This window comes from Ovis canadensis, chromosome 23 (assembly GCF_042477335.2).
Source record: "Ovis canadensis isolate MfBH-ARS-UI-01 breed Bighorn chromosome 23, ARS-UI_OviCan_v2, whole genome shotgun sequence".
Lineage (NCBI taxonomy): Eukaryota > Metazoa > Chordata > Mammalia > Artiodactyla > Bovidae > Ovis > Ovis canadensis.
Genome location: NC_091267.1, coordinates 48,344,127 through 48,367,249, shown reverse-complemented (window position 1 = coordinate 48,367,249; position 23,123 = coordinate 48,344,127). Strand labels below are relative to the sequence as shown.

Sequence of the window (23,123 nt, the reverse complement as noted above, 5' to 3'; positions counted from 1 at the left end):
CGATTATGACGGCGAATGGGATAGGAATAGCTAGGAAAAGCGACAGCAAGTTTTCTTACCAGTTCTTTGCTGTTCTGAGACAGAATCTTCCCTTGATCTGCTAGAAAGCCCAAGAGCCAAGAGAACAGGTAGAAGGCCTATGTGTGTCTGCAGTCGCTACCCCAGAAATCAATTTAGCCACCTTCACCGCCAGTGAACTACAGCCAGGAAGGAATGTGGCTGTGTTCCTACCAAGATCCCCTAGCTGAGCAGCCATGCAAAGTCAGCGACAATTAAAATATCAGTATATGTCTACTGTATTTACTGTTCTTATGATAGTCATGATTTTAGTAGATATATCAAGTTCACTCTTGCACATTATAAACTGATAAAATACTGATTTTTATAATGCTGACAAACTGAAATAAAACCATTGTACGTCCACGTAAACAAGAGCATAACGTATAAGATTGCAGGGTGTCTGTCTATACTGGTGGGTCCTATATTGTCAATATACCAGACATTCAGCCCAACTATTCAAGGGTAGCTGAGAAAACATTTACAGGCACCTCTGTATAATTCACAATTACAGAATCGATCTGCTGAGGTTTGTGACCACTAGCGTTTACTCACTGTAGCGCTGGCGCCTCCACAACTCCAGAGACCACAATGCTGCTTCTGTCGTCACTCTTCCGTCTTCAGCGGTGTGACGGTGTCGACAGTTCCCGAGTCTTGGTTTCTGCCACTTTCTCCTGGTTCTCCCCTTGCATGTGCATCCTCACAAGTTCTTCAATAGTCTCCTCTACCCTCTAATAAACCCCAGGGTGGAGATCTCCTCTAAATCGTCAAATAACTAAATAAATTGGCTTAGTTCAAACTTTCCCCAAACTCTAGGTCTACATGTTCTGTTATTTACACCAAATAGATATCTCCACTTGGAGATTCAGCAACCACCTTCAAACTGTGAGCAGAACCAAGCTCATCCTTCCCCACCTAATTCTCCAGTATGCTCTTCTCGGCCCCAAATCCACCTACTCTGCTACCTAAACCAAAATTACCCAGATTCCCCTGTCATGATCTTTCTCTAGTCAGTTATCAACTCCATCAATTCTTCAATTTAACTTCTCAGAGTTCATTTGTCTAATTTTCATCTACACATCATAGCTTTAGTTCAATTTGCGTATCTTTCACAAAGACTGCAGCCTCTTCTATAAGCTTGTCCAAACTCTACCTATGTGGCTGTCGTAATTAAATAATGCATCACTAGGGCTTCCCTGGTAGCTCAGCTGGTACAGGATCTGCCTGCAGTGCAGGAGACCCAGGTTCGATCCCTGGGTCGGGAAGATCCCCTGGAGAAGGGATAGGCTACTCACTCCAGTATTCTTGGGTTTCCCTGGTGGCTCAGATGGTAAAGAATCTGCCTGCAATATGGGAGACTTGGGTTCAATCCCTGGGTTGGAAGATCCCCTGGAGGAAGGCATGGCAACCCACTCCAATATTCTTCTTGCCTGCAGAATCCCCATGGACAGAGGAGCCTGGTGGGCTACAGTCCATAGGGTTGCAAAGAGTCAGACACGACTGAGTGATTAAGCAGAGCACAAACACAAGGTATGACACACGGCAAACACTCAAATGTTAAATATTATTAATCTCTTCTTGGAGAAATAGCTAGATTGTAAAATTTATTTGAGGGGCTGTGTCTTTAATATAAACATGAAAAGAAACAATCTTCCTAGTAATGGTAACCTTTAAACCAACCAATAAATACAGCCTGTCTACTTCCAAGTCCCTTTGAAACCCACCGAGTATGGCTACCCAGAGAATCCTATTGCTTTTATGGGATCTGGGCCTATATTTTGAGTTTAACAGTTACTAGAACATCTATGCTACACCTGAAGTCTCCATCCTGTTTTTAAAAAATCATGGGTTCCCTGTCAGGCAAACATTGAGACCAGCGATGACTAAAAGAGTCTCAAGACCAAAGAGAAAAGCAGTGTCAAGAGTTGGACCATCATGATGAATGAGAAGAAATAGTCACACTGCCTTACCATTCCACCCTACTGACAGGTACAGAGCCTTACACCACTCAATTAATCACACATGTATGGGTGATAATGTGTGTGTGTGTGTGTGTGTGTGTATATCACAATGATATATATCATATATCACAATATGTCGATCTTAATTTAAAAGTCTTAATTTTGGCTGGTTTTAATGTCAGCTCATAACATTCACCTATATTAAATCATAGTGGTGTTTCATTCTTGGGCCATGGCTCTTCATTTCTTTGAAAGACCAGAAAATTCCCATGTTAGGATCTTGTCTTTTGGAGATGTTACTGATATACAGATTCTGCAGCAAACTGGTGAAAACTACCTTTTCAAAACCCACTGTTTTAATCTTATTTCAAGGTAGCAAACCTAACAGACTTCCTGAAAAAGCACAGTAACAACATATCATTATCACATTTATCACTTAGAAAAAACTATCAAGTATTTTATTATTTTATTCTACACTATATACAAGTCATAAAAGGCCACAGCAGTTTTTCAACATATAAACCCTTTAAAAGTAGAGGGCACTATGAAGGATAGACAAGTATCAAAATGAAGTCCAATAATGAGGGCATATACCCAGTGTAGTATTTCTGAGGAGTAACAAAGCAGATACCAATTCAAACATATTTAGCTTGCAACTAGTCCACAGGTTTTTATAAACCTCTTTGGGATTGTGAATAGCCAAAGTGTGCCAAGTTGACGTTTATTTTAAAAAGTGAAACCAGAATGAAAAAATAAATAAACTAAAGGGCACCATTCTAATTCGAGTCATTCATAGTTCTCCAAGGAGAAAAGCTTCAATTCTTTTCCACCTTCTGCTTTGTGATGGCAGCAAGAAGCAGAAAAAGAGAAACAGAAGAACAAACTCAGTATTTCAAATTCTCTCTTGCTAAAGGAGCTTTGCTTTTTTTGTGATGATTCCCTTAAAGTAGGTATCAGACCCTTTAAGAATTAGTCTTGATTCCTAAACACATCACACTCTTCTTGAATAATAATGTAAAAACATTGGTTTCCACTCTGTGAAAATACAATCTTTAAAACTATAACTGGTATCAGCAGATCAATATTAAAAAAATACAGTACCAAGCTATACTGGTATATTGCCACAATTAAGAACTTCAGATTATACTTATCACTGAGACCATAGTCCTTGCATTAGTTTTCAGTCCACTATGAACAATTATCTGCTGCATGTAAACATGTCTAAATAACTATAGATAAAATACATCAATCATAAATTTCTGTAAAAGATAATAAAATATCTTCTTTAAAAAACAAAACAACAATAAGCAATTACTTCATTTTTTTTTCCAATTTTATGAAAATGGAACAACCTTCTGGTTGTTGCCAGTCCTGAGTTCATTGTAATAAAAATGGCCCTAGTTCCTGGTTTAAGTCAACAACCAATCCATTCTCATCAGTAGATGTCTTCTGATACCGCAGGCATGAGTTTATGTTAGGTACTATTTTGTCCATTAATAAAATTATATACCAGAAACTGACCAGTGCCACAGTACTGTGTTGCAAACAGTTTTCCATCAGGAGTAGGGTCTGAGAAAGCAATTTCCTCTTTACTCAAGTATGAACCATATATAAAGTTACTCCTGTTTAAAAAAAAAAGGGGGGGGGGTAGAAGAAAAAAGAAAATTAAATTATTTTTAACCATTAAAAGTGGAAAAAAACCCGTAAATAATGCTGTATATTCTAGAAACTTAAAAATAATTGTTTTGTAAAAGCAACAATGGTTATAAAAACATTTACCCAACACCTTTTCATGATAAAAATACTCCAACAACTCTGAATAGAAGGAACTGATAAACAGCATCAAAAAACGTCAAAGTTAACAGTTAAAAAAAAAAAAAAAAGACTGAAAACTTCCTCAGACATCAGGAACAGGGTAAGGCCATACTGCTGACACCTATCTATTATCAAGGACAATTAGACATTAGACAAGCAAAAGAAGTGAAAAGCAACCAGGTTGAAACGGGAGAAGTAAAATTATCTTTTCACAGATGACATGTTCTTTTATATACAAAAATTCTAAGGAATTCACAAAATAACAGATCTAATAAAACACGAGTTCAGCAAGTTTGCAAATTATAAAATCAATATTAAAAAATTAATTTTATTTCTATGACCAATTCAAAATGAAATTTAGAAAACAACACTGAAATATATAGTAAATACTCAGTAATCTAAGTAAATACTTAGGATTAAATTTAACAAAGACATGCAAGACCTAAAAAATGAGAACCATAGAGCACTGTTGAAAGAAATTAAAGGAGACCTTACTAAACAGAAAGACATCCCATGATTATGAATCAGATGACTTAATATTGCTAAAATGGCATTACTCCTCAAATTGATCTATAGTTAGTGAGTTTTTCTGCAAAAATTAACAAGCTGTTCCTAAAATTCATATGCAAATACAAAAACCAAAAAAATGTAATTTTTGGAATCTCTATCCCTTTGATTAAAAATCAAGCAACATATATATAACTTTGTTTGTATTTTCCAAGTCTCCTGTAAATGTGTTATCATATTTTCATACTTTAAAAAAAAGAAAAAAGGAATAAAATCAAGAAAAACTATTGAGAGACTTAGATTATTTACAAACATTATTCTTAAAAATTTTCCTAAAAGCTAAACTCCCAAGAAATTTCCCATACTTCTTACATACTGACAGTCTTATGCAAATTTTAAATGAATAAAGGTTATACATTTATGATGAACTAAATGTCAATTTTTATATAAAACTCTGCTTAAATGCTAACTACTGAGAATGATTTGAAGGATTACATCCAAGTTACCTTAGGCATTCAATCATGCGAGAAGCGATTTTCTTCCGACGCATCATGCTGAACACCCATATGCGGCTGATCCCACAGATTGCAGGCTCTGGCAATGTTGAGCAGCACCAGGCTTTTTGCCTTTCAAATCTGACCTTTTCTTCTTCTGACCTGATAACTGGAAGTTTTTCTTCTATAACTCTGTAGCCCTATATGCAGCAAAATTAAGGGGAAATTCATAGGTGATTTTTTAAAAACTGAAGTATAGTTGATTTACAATGTTGTGCTACTCTCTGCTATACAGCAAAGTGAGTCCGTTATACACATATAGACATTCCTGAAGGGGGGAGAGGGCAGGGTGTTTAAAGTGAGACTATTATTAAGCAATTGTCTCATACTGACCTTTTGTGAGGTCATCACTACATCCATCTGGCTTCTTAACAAACCATAGGAACCTTTGGTTCCCATGAGAGCCTTTTGCTCTCATTTTAGAAAATAAACAGACCTGGATCTACATTCTGTTCTCACTTATTAGTTATGCGACCACGAGATGAAGTTACTTAATTTAGCTTTGGGTTCCTTGCCTATAAACTGGAACTCTCCACCATCTCTTTCAGAGACTTGTGAGAGATTAAATAAGGAAATACAAAGCACCTGGCCATCACGGCTGGCACATAATAGGAAGTGAATGTTAATGTTCTCCACCTCCCATGTTCTAGGGCTAGCAGTGAAAGTACATGTGGTGAACTCAGCAGTCACAACTGTTTCTGTGATAGCTGTCATCGTTACAGGGTTCAAAGCTGTGCAGAATTGGGACTCAGGATGGCAGAGGAATCAGAAGTTTAGGAAGGTCCGTTCCCTACACTCCTATCTCTTAAAAATAAAAAAAGTACTTTGAAAAACATACATCTCTTCTGCCAGTCTAGTGGTCAAAAAGGGACACCACCAGCCTTTTGACAGAATGAGGTACAAAAGTTAAAACAATCAGACAACACAACTGAGAGTTAACAAAGAATAAACAAGCAAGTACTGCACAGCTATGTTCTAATATAAACACTGCGACAAGTCATTTTTGGAACTGGGTAGAATAGGAATTAAAAAACACACAAGGGTGCCGAGGTCCCTGGTAGTCTAGGGGTTAGGACTCCGTGCCTTCACTCCCACGGCCCAGATTCAATCCCTGGTCAGGGAACTGAGATGCCAGAAGCCATGCAGCAGGGCCAAAAAACCCTGCAACACGTGCATTTATCAAAGAACATTCATTATAAACAACCAAACAAACAAAAAAAAACACTGTAAGAAAGTCAAAAAACCAGATAGATGTCTGCAATTTTTTTTGAATGCTTAGTCATTTGCCAAACAAATTTAAGAATACTCTATATAAAATTTGCAAATACCCTTATCACTCTGTGCAAATCTGACTTCAAATATCTTTTTCCCCTCCTCTAATTAACTTCATTTGTTTCAATGATCAATTCTGTCTGAAGTTATGTCCCACATAAAAAGTGATACTTCCTTCAAGTGGGTACCTTACTATTAACCCTCCTCAGGAGTCATAAATCATGCTAGCTGGATCGAATTTAAGGGGGATGAGTTGCTAAGGACAATCCTTAAACACACAACAGTTATTTGATACACACAGGAAGCACTTTGACACACTGGTAAATCAAGCACAACATTGCTGATATCTTTTAAAAGTGGGTCAATCAAGACTCAGAGACCTATCAAGTGGACAAATGATCAAGCAAAGAATAAATCTGGGGCAATGGAAAAAATAAAGCCAAAAGATGTGCACTATGCAAAATTAACTCAATTACAGGATGGCAAGTTTCTATGACTCAGTCCTTTTATATCAAATTTATATCTCCAAACTACCTTGTCACCTATTTATTTAAATCAAATTTGTGATTACAAATAGCAAAATTCATAAACTTACACAATGTCAAGTTGAATTTTTTTTTCAGATTCAATTTTTATGTAGCTTAATTATAGACATTAATCACACATATATGTTTCAACTCTGCACCTTATTAGAAAACTTTATGATGAAGCATATATACTTGCAGGCAACTATTAATATACTAAAAAACATCAACTAAACAATGCACACTGAATTCATGAGCAAGACTCAGCTGAAAATAAGACAATTCACAGGAGGTCTACCTCAAGGTGAGCATGATTAGGAAGTCCAAAGTCTTCTGTTTTCTTAAATTGGTCTAACTTGGGACCATCTTACAATATTAATATACCAATTCTACTATAATCCTATTATTTGTTTATGTTTGGCTCTTAAGTACAAGCCAAGTCTTCAACAGAGCTCAACCAAAGAAGTGGTAACCTAATGCAGGGGTGGGAAGTTTTTCGTGAAGGGCCAGGAAATAAGTATTTCAGGCGGTGCAGCATAACTGACCCCTTGCAACTAACTACTTAATTCAATTTCTGCAGTGTGAAAGCAGCCACTGACAATACTTAAGCAAATCGACATAGCTATGTTACAATAAAATGTTGTAAAAAACAGGCTAGATTTTGCCTTCTGGACTATAATCTGGCAACCCTTGATTTATTTCAGTGCTGAAGGGGACTGAGACAGACATTTCATTAGTAGCCAACAAGGAAACTTCCTAAAACAAAATTTAATAGTACTTTTGATTTGTAAAATTTTTATCTTATATTTACTGACTTAAACAAACTCCCATGCAAGACAACTTCACTGTAGTAAAAAAAAATTATGCATAGGCGTTCTCACATTCATACTCTTCCTTACACAGAATGTTGAAAAATTTACCAGAATGATGTTATTGCTGTAACTCTTTAAACACCAAACTACATACAACCATTCTTTAAAAATCACTTACCCACTGGATATGTTCTGCAATTAGACAACCAACTACCTTTTTGTCATTAGAAATAAACAGAAGTGTTTTTGTTCTGGAATAGCACATGAGTGGAGCCTGCTGGAAACCTAAATCATTATCAACCATCTCTCTAATCTCGTCAACCTGCCAAATAAAGAAAAATTATTATTTTTTAAACAAAAGCATTTTATATATGTAAAAATATGCTCTATTTCAGTTCAATAAATTGAGCATATTATTCCAAGCAGAACATCCTCTAAAGAGTGCCTCTGAATGACTATCCTGATCACTAAATGTTTTTCAAGCTCTGTGGACCAATCTGCAAAAGGAAGAAAGAATGGAGAGTAATGTCAAGCCCAGTAGTCTGGGAACAAGAGTGAGAGCTCCTCTGATAGGTAATAAGGAAACTAAGGCTTCCCAGGGTAAGCATCACGGAATGGAGCACTGGAGAGAACTTCACTGGAACCTTAGCCAAGCAGGCCACATTGTTCTTAGAAAGCCTTAATTTTTACTCTCATCAGTGGAGTGAAAGTGAGCACAGAGAAAAGGCATAAATGTTTATTCCTTATCAAAAGTTTATAGGGCCAGATATTATACAAAGCACTTTATGAGTATTATCTCATTTAAATCCAACACCTCTTACAGGCTGATAAGTTTCTCACTTTGCATATGGAAGAAATAAAATTCAGAGGTTAAATAACTTTCCAATGTCAGATATGGGACACTGGGAACCAAAGAGCTGGGATTTCTGGGATTTGAGCCCATAATGCTCAAACTACTTCTACCACTTTACCTCCTGGAATTCTTGTCAAGGTCAAATACGATAAGTTCAAACTTTTGTAGGTATTCAAAGTCAAGATTTTTATAGGCACTCAAACATCAGTTCCTTTGCCAATTAAAAAAAATCTGCAAATATTCAGTCCAATAAACATTCATTTGTGACACTAAGTTTAAAATGCAAATGACACCTAAAGGGGTTAAGTATTCACACTTCTGAATTGCAGAATACCATGTAACACATTCCTTATTCAGTGATGAAAACCCAAGTCCTCTTAATCCTAGAAAAAATCCCACAATGCAACACTTGACTCAGTTCCTAAAGGCAAATGACTCACAATTCTTAGGATTTTTAACCTATTATGGGTTACTAACCAGTAACATAGTGAACTGTAGATTACTAAGAACAAGGATATTAGAAATTTACTCTCAGAATAAAATGACATCTATTAGTTTCAGTTTTATAAATTATTATTCAGATTTGTATTTTGATTCTTAAAATCACTTATGTGGCACTTACTATGCCTTCTATATCATTACTCAAATTACTGATAATATGAGATACTAATCAATCCACTAAAAATTCATTTCACATATGCTAGACAGTAGTCATGTGAGGATATGAGAATTGGGCCATAAAGAGGGCTGAGTGCCAAAGAATTGATGCTTTCGAACTGTGGTGGTGGTGAAGACTCTCGAAGACTCCCTTGGACAGCAAGGAGATCAAACCAGTCAATCCTAAAGGAAATAAGCTCTGAATATTCACTGGAAGGACTGATGCTGAAGCTCCAATACTTTGGCCACCTGATGGGAAGAGTCGACTCATTGGAAAGACCCTGATGCTGGGAAGGACTGAGAGCAGGAGGAGGGGGGGACAGAGGATGAAGCGGTTGAATGGCATCACTCACTCAATGGAGATGAGTTTGAGCAAACTCCAGGAGATAGTGAAGTACCAGGAAATCTAGTTTGCTGCAGTCCATGGGGTCGCAAAGAGTCAGACGTGACTTAGAAAATCAACAACAAATGAGACACTACAAAGTTAAAGCATTCATTTTTCAGTTGGGTTATGACTAAATGCTTATTTCTTATTCTCAGAATGGGGTGTTTAAATGTGCTCTGCCAGCAATACATTGTACTCTTAAAATCAGCTGCGAAATTATTCATTCTGTGTGAAATTTCACTGGAAATTTACCTTTTTCAGGGCATACTTTGGATCTTCAGGAAGAACCATTATTATCCTGCCATCAGGATATTCAGCTAGAATTCTTTCTTTTTTCCAACCCTAGATATATATTTAAAAAAAAGAATAAAATTTATTTATCACATTTCATACATCATATTCATGTACAATAAGAAAAATACATCAATGTGTCTAAAAATTACAAACATGGAAAAGTATATATGCTCGTCAATGTTTAAAAAGACATGATAAATCAGCTAATTTGTTAAGCACACACAGGTACAATTAAAAGCTAATTTCTTTCTACTATTCACTCAGTGATCTAAGACCACAAAAGCATTTCTAATTTATCATTTTCCATTTTAAATTAATTTTGAAAATCACACAGCAAAAGCAAGCCCCTTAAAGTCAGTGACTCCCAGAACCTAAAGGATAACTCTCCCAGTTTCCTGATAAGAGAAGTCAAGTCTTAAATTTCTCTGGAACATGGTTACCTCCACAAACAAACACTCGTGGTTTTATGTCTGGCATGCCAAAGACCTCCAGGAGGTTTTAAATGAACTGATTTGCATGCAGGAGCCCAATATGTAAGGAATAGTTTTTATTCTTATTGATCACAACTATCAAAAGTCACAAGAAGGATACTATAAAAATATAACTACCTTCTAAGAATCTAATAGGGAAGGAGAGGCTACGTTGTGTGTATCTGAAGTTAAACATACTCAAAAAAAGAGAGGTAATAAACTCTTCTTCAGATCCACACTCGTGGTGATTAATGAGCAGAACCTGCATGAAAAAAAAAACAAAACAAAAGCCACTTAAATCTAGTAAGATGGGACTGAACCAGAGGTTAAAACTAGGAGCTTTGAGGTTAAAAATAAGTACAGAAGGACTGAGCTTAACTAGTTGTTCCATTTGTCTTACCCAACCAACTTGAAATAAAAAGGTTTTTCAAGAAGCAATGTGTTTATCTTAAAGAAAACCAGCATCTTTCTGAGATTTGTTTCAGAGTATTAAAGCTCAATGAAACCAAGAAAAAGGCAACAATATTTTTAAAAAACACTACAGCAGGTCTGAAAGGAGATTGATTTTCCTAAATGATCCAGAATGGTCTTTTGGGAAAGGGTAGTTTCTTGGTTGGGGACAAAAAGTCTAATAACAAACTTGGTATAAACAACTGTTTGGATTAAAGTATTTAAAACCAGAATTTGTTTAAAAATAGAGCACCCAAAAGTAAAGCAAATTCAGATGATTATAATTAGGATGGTCATGTGTTCCCAAAATTTGAAAAGAAAAAAGGAGCAGAAACAATAGTCACAGAAGTCATTTTTTTTCAAATCAGAAATGAAATCTGAATCATATCCAGACCTGAATATAGGTAAATGTTTTGAAAAGGCATGAGATATCATCCTCTTTAAAAAACAAATTTACATTAACGTTATTTTGGGGAAAAGCATTTAAAATAAATCTATTTTACACAAAATGAAAATGGAGACTTTTCATTTTAAAAACTAAGCTACAATTTCAATGAAGATTTAGAATTTAACTAACTCCAACTTATAACAAAGTCATAGTTTCCTGGGCTGAATTATCTAAAAATAATTTGATAAGTTACTTTCCTGTTGTCTTTAAAAATAACAATACTGGCCAACATTATACTGTACCATTGGCACTAGATAAATTATTTTGCTTTATATATTCAGCACTATATAAATTATTTTGCTTTACTGACTTTTTTGTACAAAATTTTCTCTTGAAACAAGTTGAGACTTGCATGTTCATACAGAAAATGTTTCACAATTGGATTTGATACAATTTCAAAAAATGTTTTAAACATGGTTGTTTTTTCATGTATGTGTATAAGCAGGAGGAACTGCAAAGGGCAGAGTTATTGCTGCTTCAGTTTCTAATACCCATGAAGACAGCATATTTAAGAGAAAACCTTAAGAGTTCTGGATTAAAAGTCGAGGGTTTAAATCCCATTTCTTGAGTTGCTAGCAATATAATCTTGGGCAAATCACTGCAACCCATTCTGTTTCCTGACCTAGGCTATGGACAAAATAGCTGTCATCACCCACATCACTTAGTAGTTTAGAGAACTGCTTTAAGATGAGGAGGAGCTATTCAGAAACTCTTAGTAATTTCCACTCTACCTTCCTAGTGGTGTCAAACTACAATCAATGCACTACTTTAAGAAAACACAATTAATAAAGCCCCCAAAGTTACATGCAAAAATAAGTTCAAACCTTGGACAAGGCAAAGATGAAAGAACCAACATGGCTAAAAACTGTCAAGATACTAAAGACATTTATATGCCTCAGTTGCAGTTAACCCTTTCCTGGAGTCAATAACCACATGATCCTCCTATCTTTAGAGAATTTAGATGAGATGAAGTCTGTCTGCTGCTTGAAACTGAGGCAGAGGGTGTTTGCTGAAGGGTAAATGTGATTTAGAGGAATAACCAAATAGCCACAGCTTTCTCCAAAGATATAAATTTCAATGCAGTGCCTTTACACTTTTCACCTTTAGCTCTAAGATGTTACACACAGCCCTCTGCTAGCAAGTAGTATTTTCCAAATCCCATTCTTAATTCACCCATCTGGCTGCTAAAAAGCAGAAAGCTTTACACTGCTAACAGCAATCAATGATTTTTTTTTTTTTGCCCTTTGCTGTTCTATTCTAGGCTTTAGAGTCTCAAGAATGGAAGAGGTTTTCCTCTTTTTCTATCTGAACAAGATTACAAGTGAAAACAAAATACACTGGGTGGTAAATGTATTGATGTATATACAACTGTCAAAATTCATCAATCAAACATTTAAGATTTGTGTGTTAAAATTATATCCCAACTATAAAAGTTCCTACTAATCACTTCCATTAAAGGTTGAATGGAAATACTCATGAAAGAATACTCTGAGAAATAAAATCAATAACTAGCTTTTCAAAAAGACTAGCAACAAATGTGGCAAGGGAAAAAAAACCTAGAGGGAGAATCTTTAGATTAAAAGACATTTAAGAGACATACCAACCAGTGCAATACATGGACCTTAATTCAAACAGTACAGAAAATTATAAGATATTTGGGGAGATTCTGAACCCTGAGGGAATAGCTGATATTAAGGAATTAAAATTTAAAGGCGTGATTATACTCTTAAAATCCTGTTTATTGCTATGTGAAGCTGAGTGAAAAATAAATGGGGATTCGCTATTTGGTGGTGGTGGGGGGAATGGGGATTGAACTTTATTTTGGAAAATTCAAATTACCCAATTGTCAAACTGTGCCAAAGGTCCAAGGCTTACGCAAATACCATTTATTCAGAAGTGAAAAATGAATGTAAAATGAATCCAGTTGGCAGAGTGATTAGACCTGAGGGTGAGACAAGCACTGACTGCAATGGGGGCACAGAGGGGCTTCTGAGATACTAGAGGCGCTTCTTGTCATGTGGGCGCTCACTTTGCAAAAATACACCATTCAGCTGTGCACTCGTTCCTTATTTGTGTACTTCTCTTTACAAGGTGTACTTCAATTAAAATTTTATTTAAATTACTAAAGGAATTTGAAAAACAGACATTTTAGTTCAACAGCAAGACTAACAGTTGTTATTTGTTTAAATAAACATACTCCAAATACCATTTTAAAAAAATTTTAATCTTTAGAAACAAAAGTAAATTAAAATTAGCTCATTCAAAATTCAGTCACATGCTCTTTTTGACAGTACCCATGGCACACAGCATAAAAAATTGCAGAAAAACTGCATAAGAGAAACAAATTACAGACTCTTGAAATACATAAAAAGATTTCTGTTGAAATGATTTTTAAAAGCAAACATGTACTTATGAATATTTTAAAAGTCCGTAAGACTGTACACCAAATTATAAACTAAGGTTATTTATGTGATTTAATTTTTTTCCTTTTGGCTTATCTGTATTTCCTGTTTTTTCCTACTTTTATAAAATGGTATAATAAAAGTATTAATATACCTTAACTACCCCCAAGCAGAAGGTTTTAACTTCATGCCTGGTTACTGTGCAAAAATAATTTTGTATTAACAATACTGTTAAAGATGTGTTTCCATGTTCTCTCCAGGCATACCACCTTTCCAAATCTCCATGTGTTCACCAACCCAAAACCTCTCTGAACCCCGTCCTGGCTTTTTGAAGGTTTCACCGGAGGTGGGACTGATTAAATCATTGGCCACTGGTAACAGAATTCAATCTCCAGCGCCTATTCCCTCCTAGGATCACTGTGTGAGAACTGAAAGTTCCAACCCTCAGTAGCTGGCTCCCATCCTTAGGCTAGTTCCAAAGGTCTCATTAACATAACAAAACACATTGTATCCCATCTCTTAGGAAATTTCAAAGGTTTGGGGAGCTGTGAGTCAGGAACTAAATAAATATTGTTCTTATAAATCACAGTATCACAAGCACTGAAGATGATTATCTGAGACTAGTTTGAAAGTGACTGAGGTCAATTTATTTCTGAACTAAATTTAATTGTACACACAATATAACTGCTGAAATTAAAATAATTAAAACCTAGTATCTTATATATGTTAATTTGTGGTAAAGAATCCACCTGCAATGTGGGAGACATGGGTTTGATCCTGGGATGGGAAGATCCCCTGGAGAAGGGAAAGGCTACCCACTACAGTATTCTAGACTGGAGAATTTCAAGTGACTCTAGTCAATGGGGTCGAAAACACGACTGAGCGACTTTCACTTATGTTTAGCTAACAAGACATGAATGATATAATTGGTCTATTAAAGCATAATTAAGCACAATGCTTTCTGAAGCTAACCTTCAAATCTGTTAGCTATATTTATTATCACTAGAGTATTTCAAGATTCATGGTTTCCCATTTTGAATGACTTAACCACTAAAAGCAAGCCAACCTGTTTAAGTTAATCTTTCATAGTTTGACAGAAGGTATTCAGAAAAACAAAAGTCCCATGACATAGTGGTTTTTTTCACTCACTGAATAAGTCAGGAATAAAAGAATATACACAAGAATTTAAGTTTTACTTTAGAAAAATCGGATTCAATTCTAAAGATGCTTCAAAGACTTCATTTTGTAGGTGTGCTGTGACGGCAGGATCACCTCCAGTGTACTTCTCTCATCCCTGCAATATTTGAACTGAATAGAGGCTACAATCCCTACTCTTCCTCTAAAGCTATTTGTTTTGATAAATCTACTTGTAGCAGCACTAACTGAACTCCTTATGACAATTCAAATATTCTACCTCCACAGTGACATGTAGCATCTAGCAACACGTGACAACGGAGCACTGGCTGGTGTGAATGAGGACCTGCATTTCTCATTTTCGGAGGCCTGGTGTTACCAAACTGGACAGTGCAGCTATACAGCCAACTAGGGATTGGTCCAACCTTTCTTCAAAGCTTCTCTGGTCACCAAGACAGGAAAAACAACCCATCTTCTGATCACCGCTCTACCAAAGTAATTATCATTTCTAAACTGAAAAGTTAATCTATAATTTAAACAGTTAATATTGATTCACTGCTTTAATAGCTGTTTAAATCTTTTATTGTTAACTTTTCATTTCTTTCAGGCTTTGTTCCTAAATTTGCAGGCCAAGGGCATATCCAATACCCTGCATGTAAGGTCCTCCACAATGCATTCAGTCATATAATCAACTCAAAGGAGGTGAAGTGAAAGACAGAGGTAAAGAAGAATTAAGTCAGGAATTTTTCTGCAAAGAACCCAAAATATTATTCCTCTTCTGCATTACTGAAAGTTTATAATCAGCTGAATTCTGGATAGTTCCCTGCTTGGCAATAAGGCTGAATGCTCTTGGGGGAGTTTTTCCTGTTTTCTCCTCACACCTTTAGGAAAACACTTCATGAAGGGAAACTGAAGGGAAGCTAGGTCTAAACCAGAATCCAGGATCCCTAGGCAGCTTTAAGAGGCTCCTTCCTAAATAGTTTCCAGTAAGTCACGTAAAATACACTTCCACAAATGGGGTCAATGAAGCAGATGGAGTACAATGAAGGAATACACAGAGAGCACTGTCACTTTTCTCCCCTACCCCAAGTCAAAGAAAATACGTGAGGGATAAAATATTTTAGTCAACTAAAAGTAGGTCCTGTGGCATCAATTTCTACCATGACTATATAACTTATACATTATTTTAATCTTTTGAAAAGAAGACTTCAGACATTTTTACCTGTCATAGATTATCATCATGAAATAATTATAAGAAAAAATTTCTACTGTCAAGAAAAACTGCTTACGTTATAGACAGTGTTTGATTAAAATAATTAAAACTTAATTCTAATTTATTCTATTTTAAGCAGTAAAAAATTAATTCTGTATTAAGCAGTACAGAACTTTACTCCCAATCCCTGAACACTGCCCATTTAAAATTAAAAATATAAACAAAAGCCACAGCACAAAATGACTTCTTAGTTCTAAGTGCTTCTCTCCAAGAAACAGACACGACAGATAAACTGGCATTTAAAAAATTTAGATGTTTCATCAAACCCGAGTACTTAATGCAAAAGCACAACACTAGGTGCCCAATAAAAGATTCACATAAGTGACAACCCAGAATCCAGAGCTGTGGTCACAGCAGAACATCTTTAATATGGGTGTGCTTTTTTATCCTCTCCATACACTAGAAAAGAATGCTACAAAGTTCTGGAGGAGTTTCTACCTTACAATCTATGTATATCTATGTTTGGAAACAACAAAAGGTAAGAACGTTAACTTTGATGTTAGCAAAGGATGGCCAACTGCTAAACTCAATTCCTTCTCTTGAGTTTATGTCAAAGTAAATAAAATAACCTTTAGCTCTGTCCCATCAAGAAGGGGGAGAGGGGGGTCTGGGGCAGGAATCAGTCTTCCTTAAGTTGCTCTGCTGCTTTACGGACTTGCAAGAGTCAGGATTTGTTAAGAAGTGATGCCTCCACCTTGTTCCATAAACTAATTTCCTTTGGTGTTGTGGAAGAGCAAAGCACATTATCTCCTGGTTGATTTCCTTACAATTGGTCTCAGAAATTAAGAACTTCCCTTAAAATAAAGAACTAAGTCTTTTAAACCAAATTTCTTTATAATTTTTGGAAATTGGCTGCAAGAATCAAATAATGTAACCTGAGCAGAATACAATTCTACCAGATTGATGGATGTAAAATAAGTATTTCTGCCCCAGAAGTATTCCATCATTTAGCTACCTGAAGGCCTATTTTTCTTTTCAAGTTGTAAGGATATTAACAGAGTCAAATTGGAAAAGGACAAATTTCAAATGATAAATAAATATCTAGCTATATTCTATGTCCACACACCTTATATTTTGTTTAGTTAAGTGGAAGGAGGGTGTGTGGGGGAAGAGCAGATGGAATAAGGAATATAAAGGATCACCACAGCAGGGAACCAAAAAAGGAAAACCCCACCTATCTTGGGAAGAAGTAATTGAATAAATAAAACCACAAATATGAATTCTTCAACCAAAGATAAGGATACAAATTTAACTGAAGCCAATAAAGACCTTTTAAATCTAGTGCCTATGTGAAATGAATTGGTGATCTCAGTTCAGATATCCTGGAGGTCTTATTAATGTGAGTGTACAGTACTGAAGGTAACATGTATAAAATAAATTCCATTTCAGATACGGGTAAACAGCAATTACATTAAATTACTATTTTCACAAGATATCTGAAATGGTTCAAAATTATTTAAAATTTTGCTATTTCCAAAAACAAATATTAAATAATACCCCTTATGCCTCAACTGCACATACATTAAAATATATATACTAAAACACATTTACTTTGTGGGATTTTTTTTTTTAAGTATACTACAAATTCTGAGGTTTTAGCCATCAAGAATTGTTCTTTAACTTTAATAAGAAAAACTCTTATGTTAGCAAAGAGAAGGTAAAGGAAATCCCCACACAATCTATTCGGTATAATATATACCACAATCAACCCCCCCAAAAAAAGTTGTGTCAAGCTATTCTGAACACTAAACAGACTTATCAATAGTTAACAATTAAAGTCAAAGGAAATTTAAAAAAATACTCAAGTTGAAGAGCATCACTTGTTAGAAGAGGTATAATAACACTTTAAAAATATAACAATTTTAAAATTAAGTTAAATTTTTAAATCCCACAACATACACCAGCCAGAATGAATTTGCTGGGTTTTATGTTTGGCTTTGTTTTAAAAAATAAGCCTGTATATATACTACAAGGGCTTTGTATATGGTGCTCTTTTCTAAAGACAAAATTTTTTCAATGACTTAAATCTGACAATTCATCTCTAATGATCTGATTCTGCGTTTTAGAAGTCATGAATTCCACTTACCACGTATTTTACAGCACTTATAAATTGATTGTGGAAGAGCAGATGCTGTGTTTCATCCTCTGGATTTGAAGCAGTGTAAAGCATGCCACAAACATTACAGGAAACTGCTCCAAATCTTTTTTGTCCTGCATCCTATTTATAAAAAACAAACAGAGGGTTTTTTTTTTCCCCCACGAAAGAATAATTTGACAATATCAGTCTCTAAAGTTATAACGTGAACATAGAGTGAGGACTGTTTAAAACAACATTCCATGTTGATGACAAAAATGAAGATGCTAACTTTCAAAATCTGTATGTAGTTTTATTAAGAATTGTTTTCCATTTTAGTAATCATTCACTCCACACCATTTAATAACAACTGAAAAGAACCGAGAAAGTATCTTTAACACTACACTCTTAGTTATAAAGCCTCAAGTGGCAAATACTTATAAATGAGAACTAGTATGTATTTTGTATCTGTGATAATTTTACCACTGAAGTTTAGAAGAAATGCTTCATAGACTTTTTTTTATAATGTCTTAAGTCTTTTCTCTTTAATAGTTTTGTTCTAGTTATATTAAAAAGAGTATTTTGATGTCACCAGAAACTCTTAAGCAAAGGTAAAATTAAATATTCTCTATTTTCTTTATATCAAGTAAGTGTGAAAGACTGACTATAATCACCTATACTCCAGTAATTCATACTTGTGCTGTAGCATAGTAACTGGTTACAAAAGGTTTTCTATACTTATCCTCATTTAAAAAGACAAATTACAGCAATTTGACCTAACTTTAATATTAATTTTAAAAGCATAATTCCTTTATTCTTGCTGCTCTGAAACTGGGAAATTTCAACTAATTACTGAAAACAAAAACCAGAAGATAACTATATCCTAGTGCCTCACAGCTAGGGCCACAGAGCAAAAAGAAATCAAATGGTAAATGAAAGATTGCATATAAAACTGAAGGGAGGCTCATTCTGAAAGACTGAACTATTGACAAAATATTACCTGAAAATTCAGGGAGTTAAAAAAAATTGCTTGAATTATGGTTAAGATACAAAACATTGTATTTACCATGTTAACCATTTTTAAGTGTACATTTCAGTAGTATCAGGTACACTCACACTGTTGTGCAACCAATCCACAGAATTACTTTTATTTTGCAAAACTGAGACTCTAGGAACTTCCCTGGTGGTCCACTGGTTAAGACTCCACACCTCCACCTCGAGGGTCACAGGTTTGATCCCTGGTCAGTGAACTAAGACCCCACATGCCGTGAGGAGTGGTCAAAAAACAAAACAAAACAAAAATCCCTGAAACTCTATACCCACTCAACAGTTCCCCAATCCTCCTTCCTCCCCAGCTCCTGGAAACCATCATTCTGCTTTCTATCTCTATGAATTTGATTCTTTTAGGCACCTTTCATAGAAGTAGAATCACGTAGTATTTGTCATTTTGTGACTGACATTTCACTTAGATAATGTCCTCAAGGTTCAATCATAGTATGTGTCAGAATTCCCTTCCTTTTTAAGGCTGAATAATATTCCACCGTCTACATACACATCACATTTTGTTCAGCCATCCACCCACTGGTGGACTCTTTAGTTGCTTCCACTCTTTAATTGCTTTAGTTGTGAGTAACAAACACAGATGTACAAACAACCTCTTAAAGCGGGCAGTTTTCTTAGTAATGACTAAGTATCTACCTCGGTTTCTTTTCCTCACTGGTAAATGGAAAATAATAGACGTACCTATCTCATACTTTCTTCTAAGGCTTAACTTAGTTAATATAAGTGGAGGAAATGGAACAAAGTACTGAAAAATATTAGCTGCTATCGTGATCATTAACATCATCATTACCATCAACTCTTGACCAGCACTATCCAACAAAAACGTCATCCACAAAGGTAATTTTAAATTTACTAATAGCCACATTAAACTCTGCAGAAGCAAACCAATAAAATAAATATTTAACAAGACATATACCAAATGTTATAATTTCAACATACATTAAATATTTGTAAAACTTAGTGGGATACTTTACATGTTTTCTTGTACTCATCTTTGAAACACAGCATATGTGTTTACACTTACAGCATACCTCAATTCTGGTGAGTGACATTTCAAGTACTCAACAGTCACATGTGGCTACCACACTGGACGGTGCAGTTTTAGACTCTACTTGTCTAATTAATCCTGTTGTACTATCATACTGATTTGACTACAGAAAAGTATTGAATTTGATGAAACAACTTTTTCCCTCACTAATCTTTCTCAAAAAGATTTCTAGACAATTCTTACAAAATTATCCCCCCATATTAAAGCTAGAACCAATTATCCAGTACCAAAAAATCTAATTACTTGTGTCAACTGGAACTACATTAATGTTCCTATTATTTTGGGTTTCTTCATTTTTTTTATTTTGTGCTTACTCATTCAAATTAGATTTTTCATCAGTCAAACTATCTCCCTCTCTTTTCTACCTTGCCACCAAATTGTACTTATTTTCTATTTCAAATGAACTACTGGTTTATCTTCCTGTAAAATGTAGTTTTACAATTACACCATATACTAAAATATACATATTTAAAATCATCTGTATTTATTAAGTTCCATGTTATTTTAAAATTTAAACCAACTACTAAAAGAAGGTACGGATCAAATGACACATTTAAGAAAATAATGTGAAATAAAGTATCAATCTGTTGTAAATAAAACTAGAAGTAAGGAAATTTGAATTTTTATTGTTATAGGATGGAATCACTGAGAGAGTAGCTGTCATAATACCAAGAATTATTTCCATAATGAAGAATTACAGTGACAAAAAGGCTCTGTAGGGGAAAAAAATGAACTTATTCCTTGACAATGTGCATAAATAAGATGGTATAATACATTTTAGCTAAAAGGTCAAGTTGTATACTTACTATGATCAACTGTTTTTCATCAGCTTTCTCTGCTTCTTTTAGTTTCAAGTCTTTTGGAATTGTTATCTCCAAATGGGAATTACACTTGGGCCAAGAATGATTTGGTGGTATCTCCCTTTGAAAAAACAACCAACCAACCAACCAACTATTAAATGTTATAGATCCATATCATTTCAAATCACTGGTAGAAAAATACTTAAGATTTTCTATACAACACTGTGACAAAATTTCAAGGGGTGTGGGGGCGGGGAAATAACCTTTTAAAAAACAAAAGGAAACCCAAAGAAACATCTTATTTACAACATAAAGACAAAAAAATGTAGTACCTACTATAGTATGAATAAGTTTTAAGTTTCATAGTTTCAGCAATTTGAGTCACTAGTTTGTCCTAAATACTGTTTTCAGTAATCAGTAAAGCAAAAATGTCATACTAATTTATTTTCAAAGTAAAGAAACAAAAAGCTTTCAATCTACTGAAACACTTTTACATGTTGCTAATATGTATCATGAGGCTTTTTGGGCAAAAGGAGCACTCTCATATATTGTTGCTGGGAGTGTAAGACTCAACCACTTTGCAAGGAAATTTGGCAAGGCAGGTTAAATCCTATAGCTATGAATTTATCCTAGATAGAGCCACATAAGTGGACAAAGATAAGTGTTTATTGCAGGACTTTTTTTCTGACAGAAATAAACTAGAAACAACCAAGGTTTCAATAGAGAACTGTTTCATAAACAATGGAACATGTGCATAATGAAATCTAATACAGAATTTAAAAGAATGAGGAAAGAAGGTGGAAAGTATCTTTTCTATCTTCCATAACACACTGAGAAAACACTAAAAGCTGCAAAACACTAGGTGTACACACAGGAAATAAGAAGTACACTAAAAACAGAATTTCTATCACATCTGTGTGAAACACTGATGATTACTAATGCAACCTTTCAAGGGAAAAAAACTCCCCAAACTCAAAACTTCCAAGTATAAAATCCTGACGCTCTCATATTTATACTTATATTAATCTAATACCTTACCTGTTATCACTCGTCTTAGATGTCTGATTACACAATATACTGTGCTGTTTGGGAACTGAACCTGTGATTTAATAAAAAGATGGGTTATGTACTAAGCTTTGTACTAGCCCTCCACCTAACAGTTAAAAATTATCATGAAGAAAAACAACCTCAATGCACTAAATGCTTTATTTTTAATAAATACCATTTGTTAAAATTAGAGTCACCTTTCTAGGAATTTCTCTGCAGAGAAGAGGCAAAACAGCTCTACAGAGCTACAGAGAGATCTAATAGTAGATTAACAGTGTGTCTCTAGTTTCAGCAATAATTACTAGCACTGAACAACAAAGGAAATTGTTTAAATGTTTTAATAATTGTTCATAATAATGCTTTCATAGTTATTTAGTCTCTAAACGGAAATAAAGGAAAACATTAGCTTAAAAAAACCTGTAGTCTCTGGAGTTTTAATCACATTGGTGGTGGTTTAAGTGCTAAGTAGTGTCTGACTCTTTCATCTCCATGGATTGTTGCCCGCCAGGCCCCTTTGTCACAGGATTTCCCAGGCAAGACTACTGGAGTGGGTTGTTATTTCCTTCTCCAGGGGATCTTCCTAACCCAGGGATCGAATCCACATCTCCTGCACTGCAGGCAGATTAGATTCTTTACCACTGAGCCACCAGGGAAGTCCTTTAATCATATTACCAATCAAATAATGCAATAACAATTAATTTTCTAACAAATAAATGCATTTCTGGTATTCATATTATACTTCCCCTTCCCCCACTAAGGGCGTCCCTGGTGGGTCAGGGAAATTTCATGGACAAGGAGCCTGGTGGGTTACAGTCCATAGGGTCACAAGAGTCAAACACACCTTAGCAACTAAGCACTCCTAAGTGAAAAGGTTAAATGACATATGCGACGCAATCAATTATATGAACTCAATATTTAGGAATTTCTCTTCTGTATCTCCTGGTGCTTCATCTGATGTAGGTGAACAAATTCCTATTCAAGAGTTCAAAGACTATATTGCCCAATTTTTTTGGCCATGCCATTCAGCTTGTGGGATCTTAATTCCCCAACCAGGGACGGAACTCGTGCCCCTGCAGAAAACACGCTGAGTCCTAACCACTAGACTGCCAGGGAATTACCCTCAAAATATTCATTAGGTTACAAAAATAAAGTGTTTTATGGTAAAAGTGAACAGACTATAAGAACTGATTTAAATCAAAGATACAATTACTAAGATGGAAAACT

At 35.0% G+C, this 23,123-nt stretch overlaps 1 protein-coding gene across 5 annotated transcripts in view; it reads right to left on the bottom strand.

The window, feature by feature from the left end:
- Nucleotides 1-23,123, bottom strand: part of ESCO1 (establishment of sister chromatid cohesion N-acetyltransferase 1) — a 43,752-nt gene that overhangs the window by 4,141 nt on the left and 16,488 nt on the right. The window contains exons 6-15 of one of the 5 annotated variants that reach the window (XR_011252375.1): nucleotides 21,891-21,951; nucleotides 20,859-20,973; nucleotides 17,955-18,086; nucleotides 10,300-10,423; nucleotides 9,650-9,739; nucleotides 7,681-7,824; nucleotides 4,847-5,034; nucleotides 3,540-3,640; nucleotides 1,353-1,522; nucleotides 613-788 (exon numbers count right to left, since the gene is read on the bottom strand). Coding sequence is in view for 2 of the 5 variants with exons in the window: in XM_069568909.1 (XP_069425010.1) it covers nucleotides 2,805-2,851; nucleotides 3,540-3,640; nucleotides 4,847-5,034; nucleotides 7,681-7,824; nucleotides 9,650-9,739; nucleotides 17,955-18,086; nucleotides 20,859-20,973; nucleotides 21,891-21,951 (878 nt within the window). In the remaining 3 variants the exon portion in view is untranslated. Of the gene's footprint in view, nucleotides 1-612; nucleotides 789-1,352; nucleotides 1,523-2,446; nucleotides 3,641-4,846; nucleotides 5,035-7,680; nucleotides 7,825-9,649; nucleotides 9,740-10,299; nucleotides 10,424-17,954; nucleotides 18,087-20,858; nucleotides 20,974-21,890; nucleotides 21,952-23,123 lie in introns of those variants that run through there. The other 4 variants (XR_011252374.1, XM_069568909.1, XR_011252373.1 and 1 more) reach the window with 4 other exon arrangements.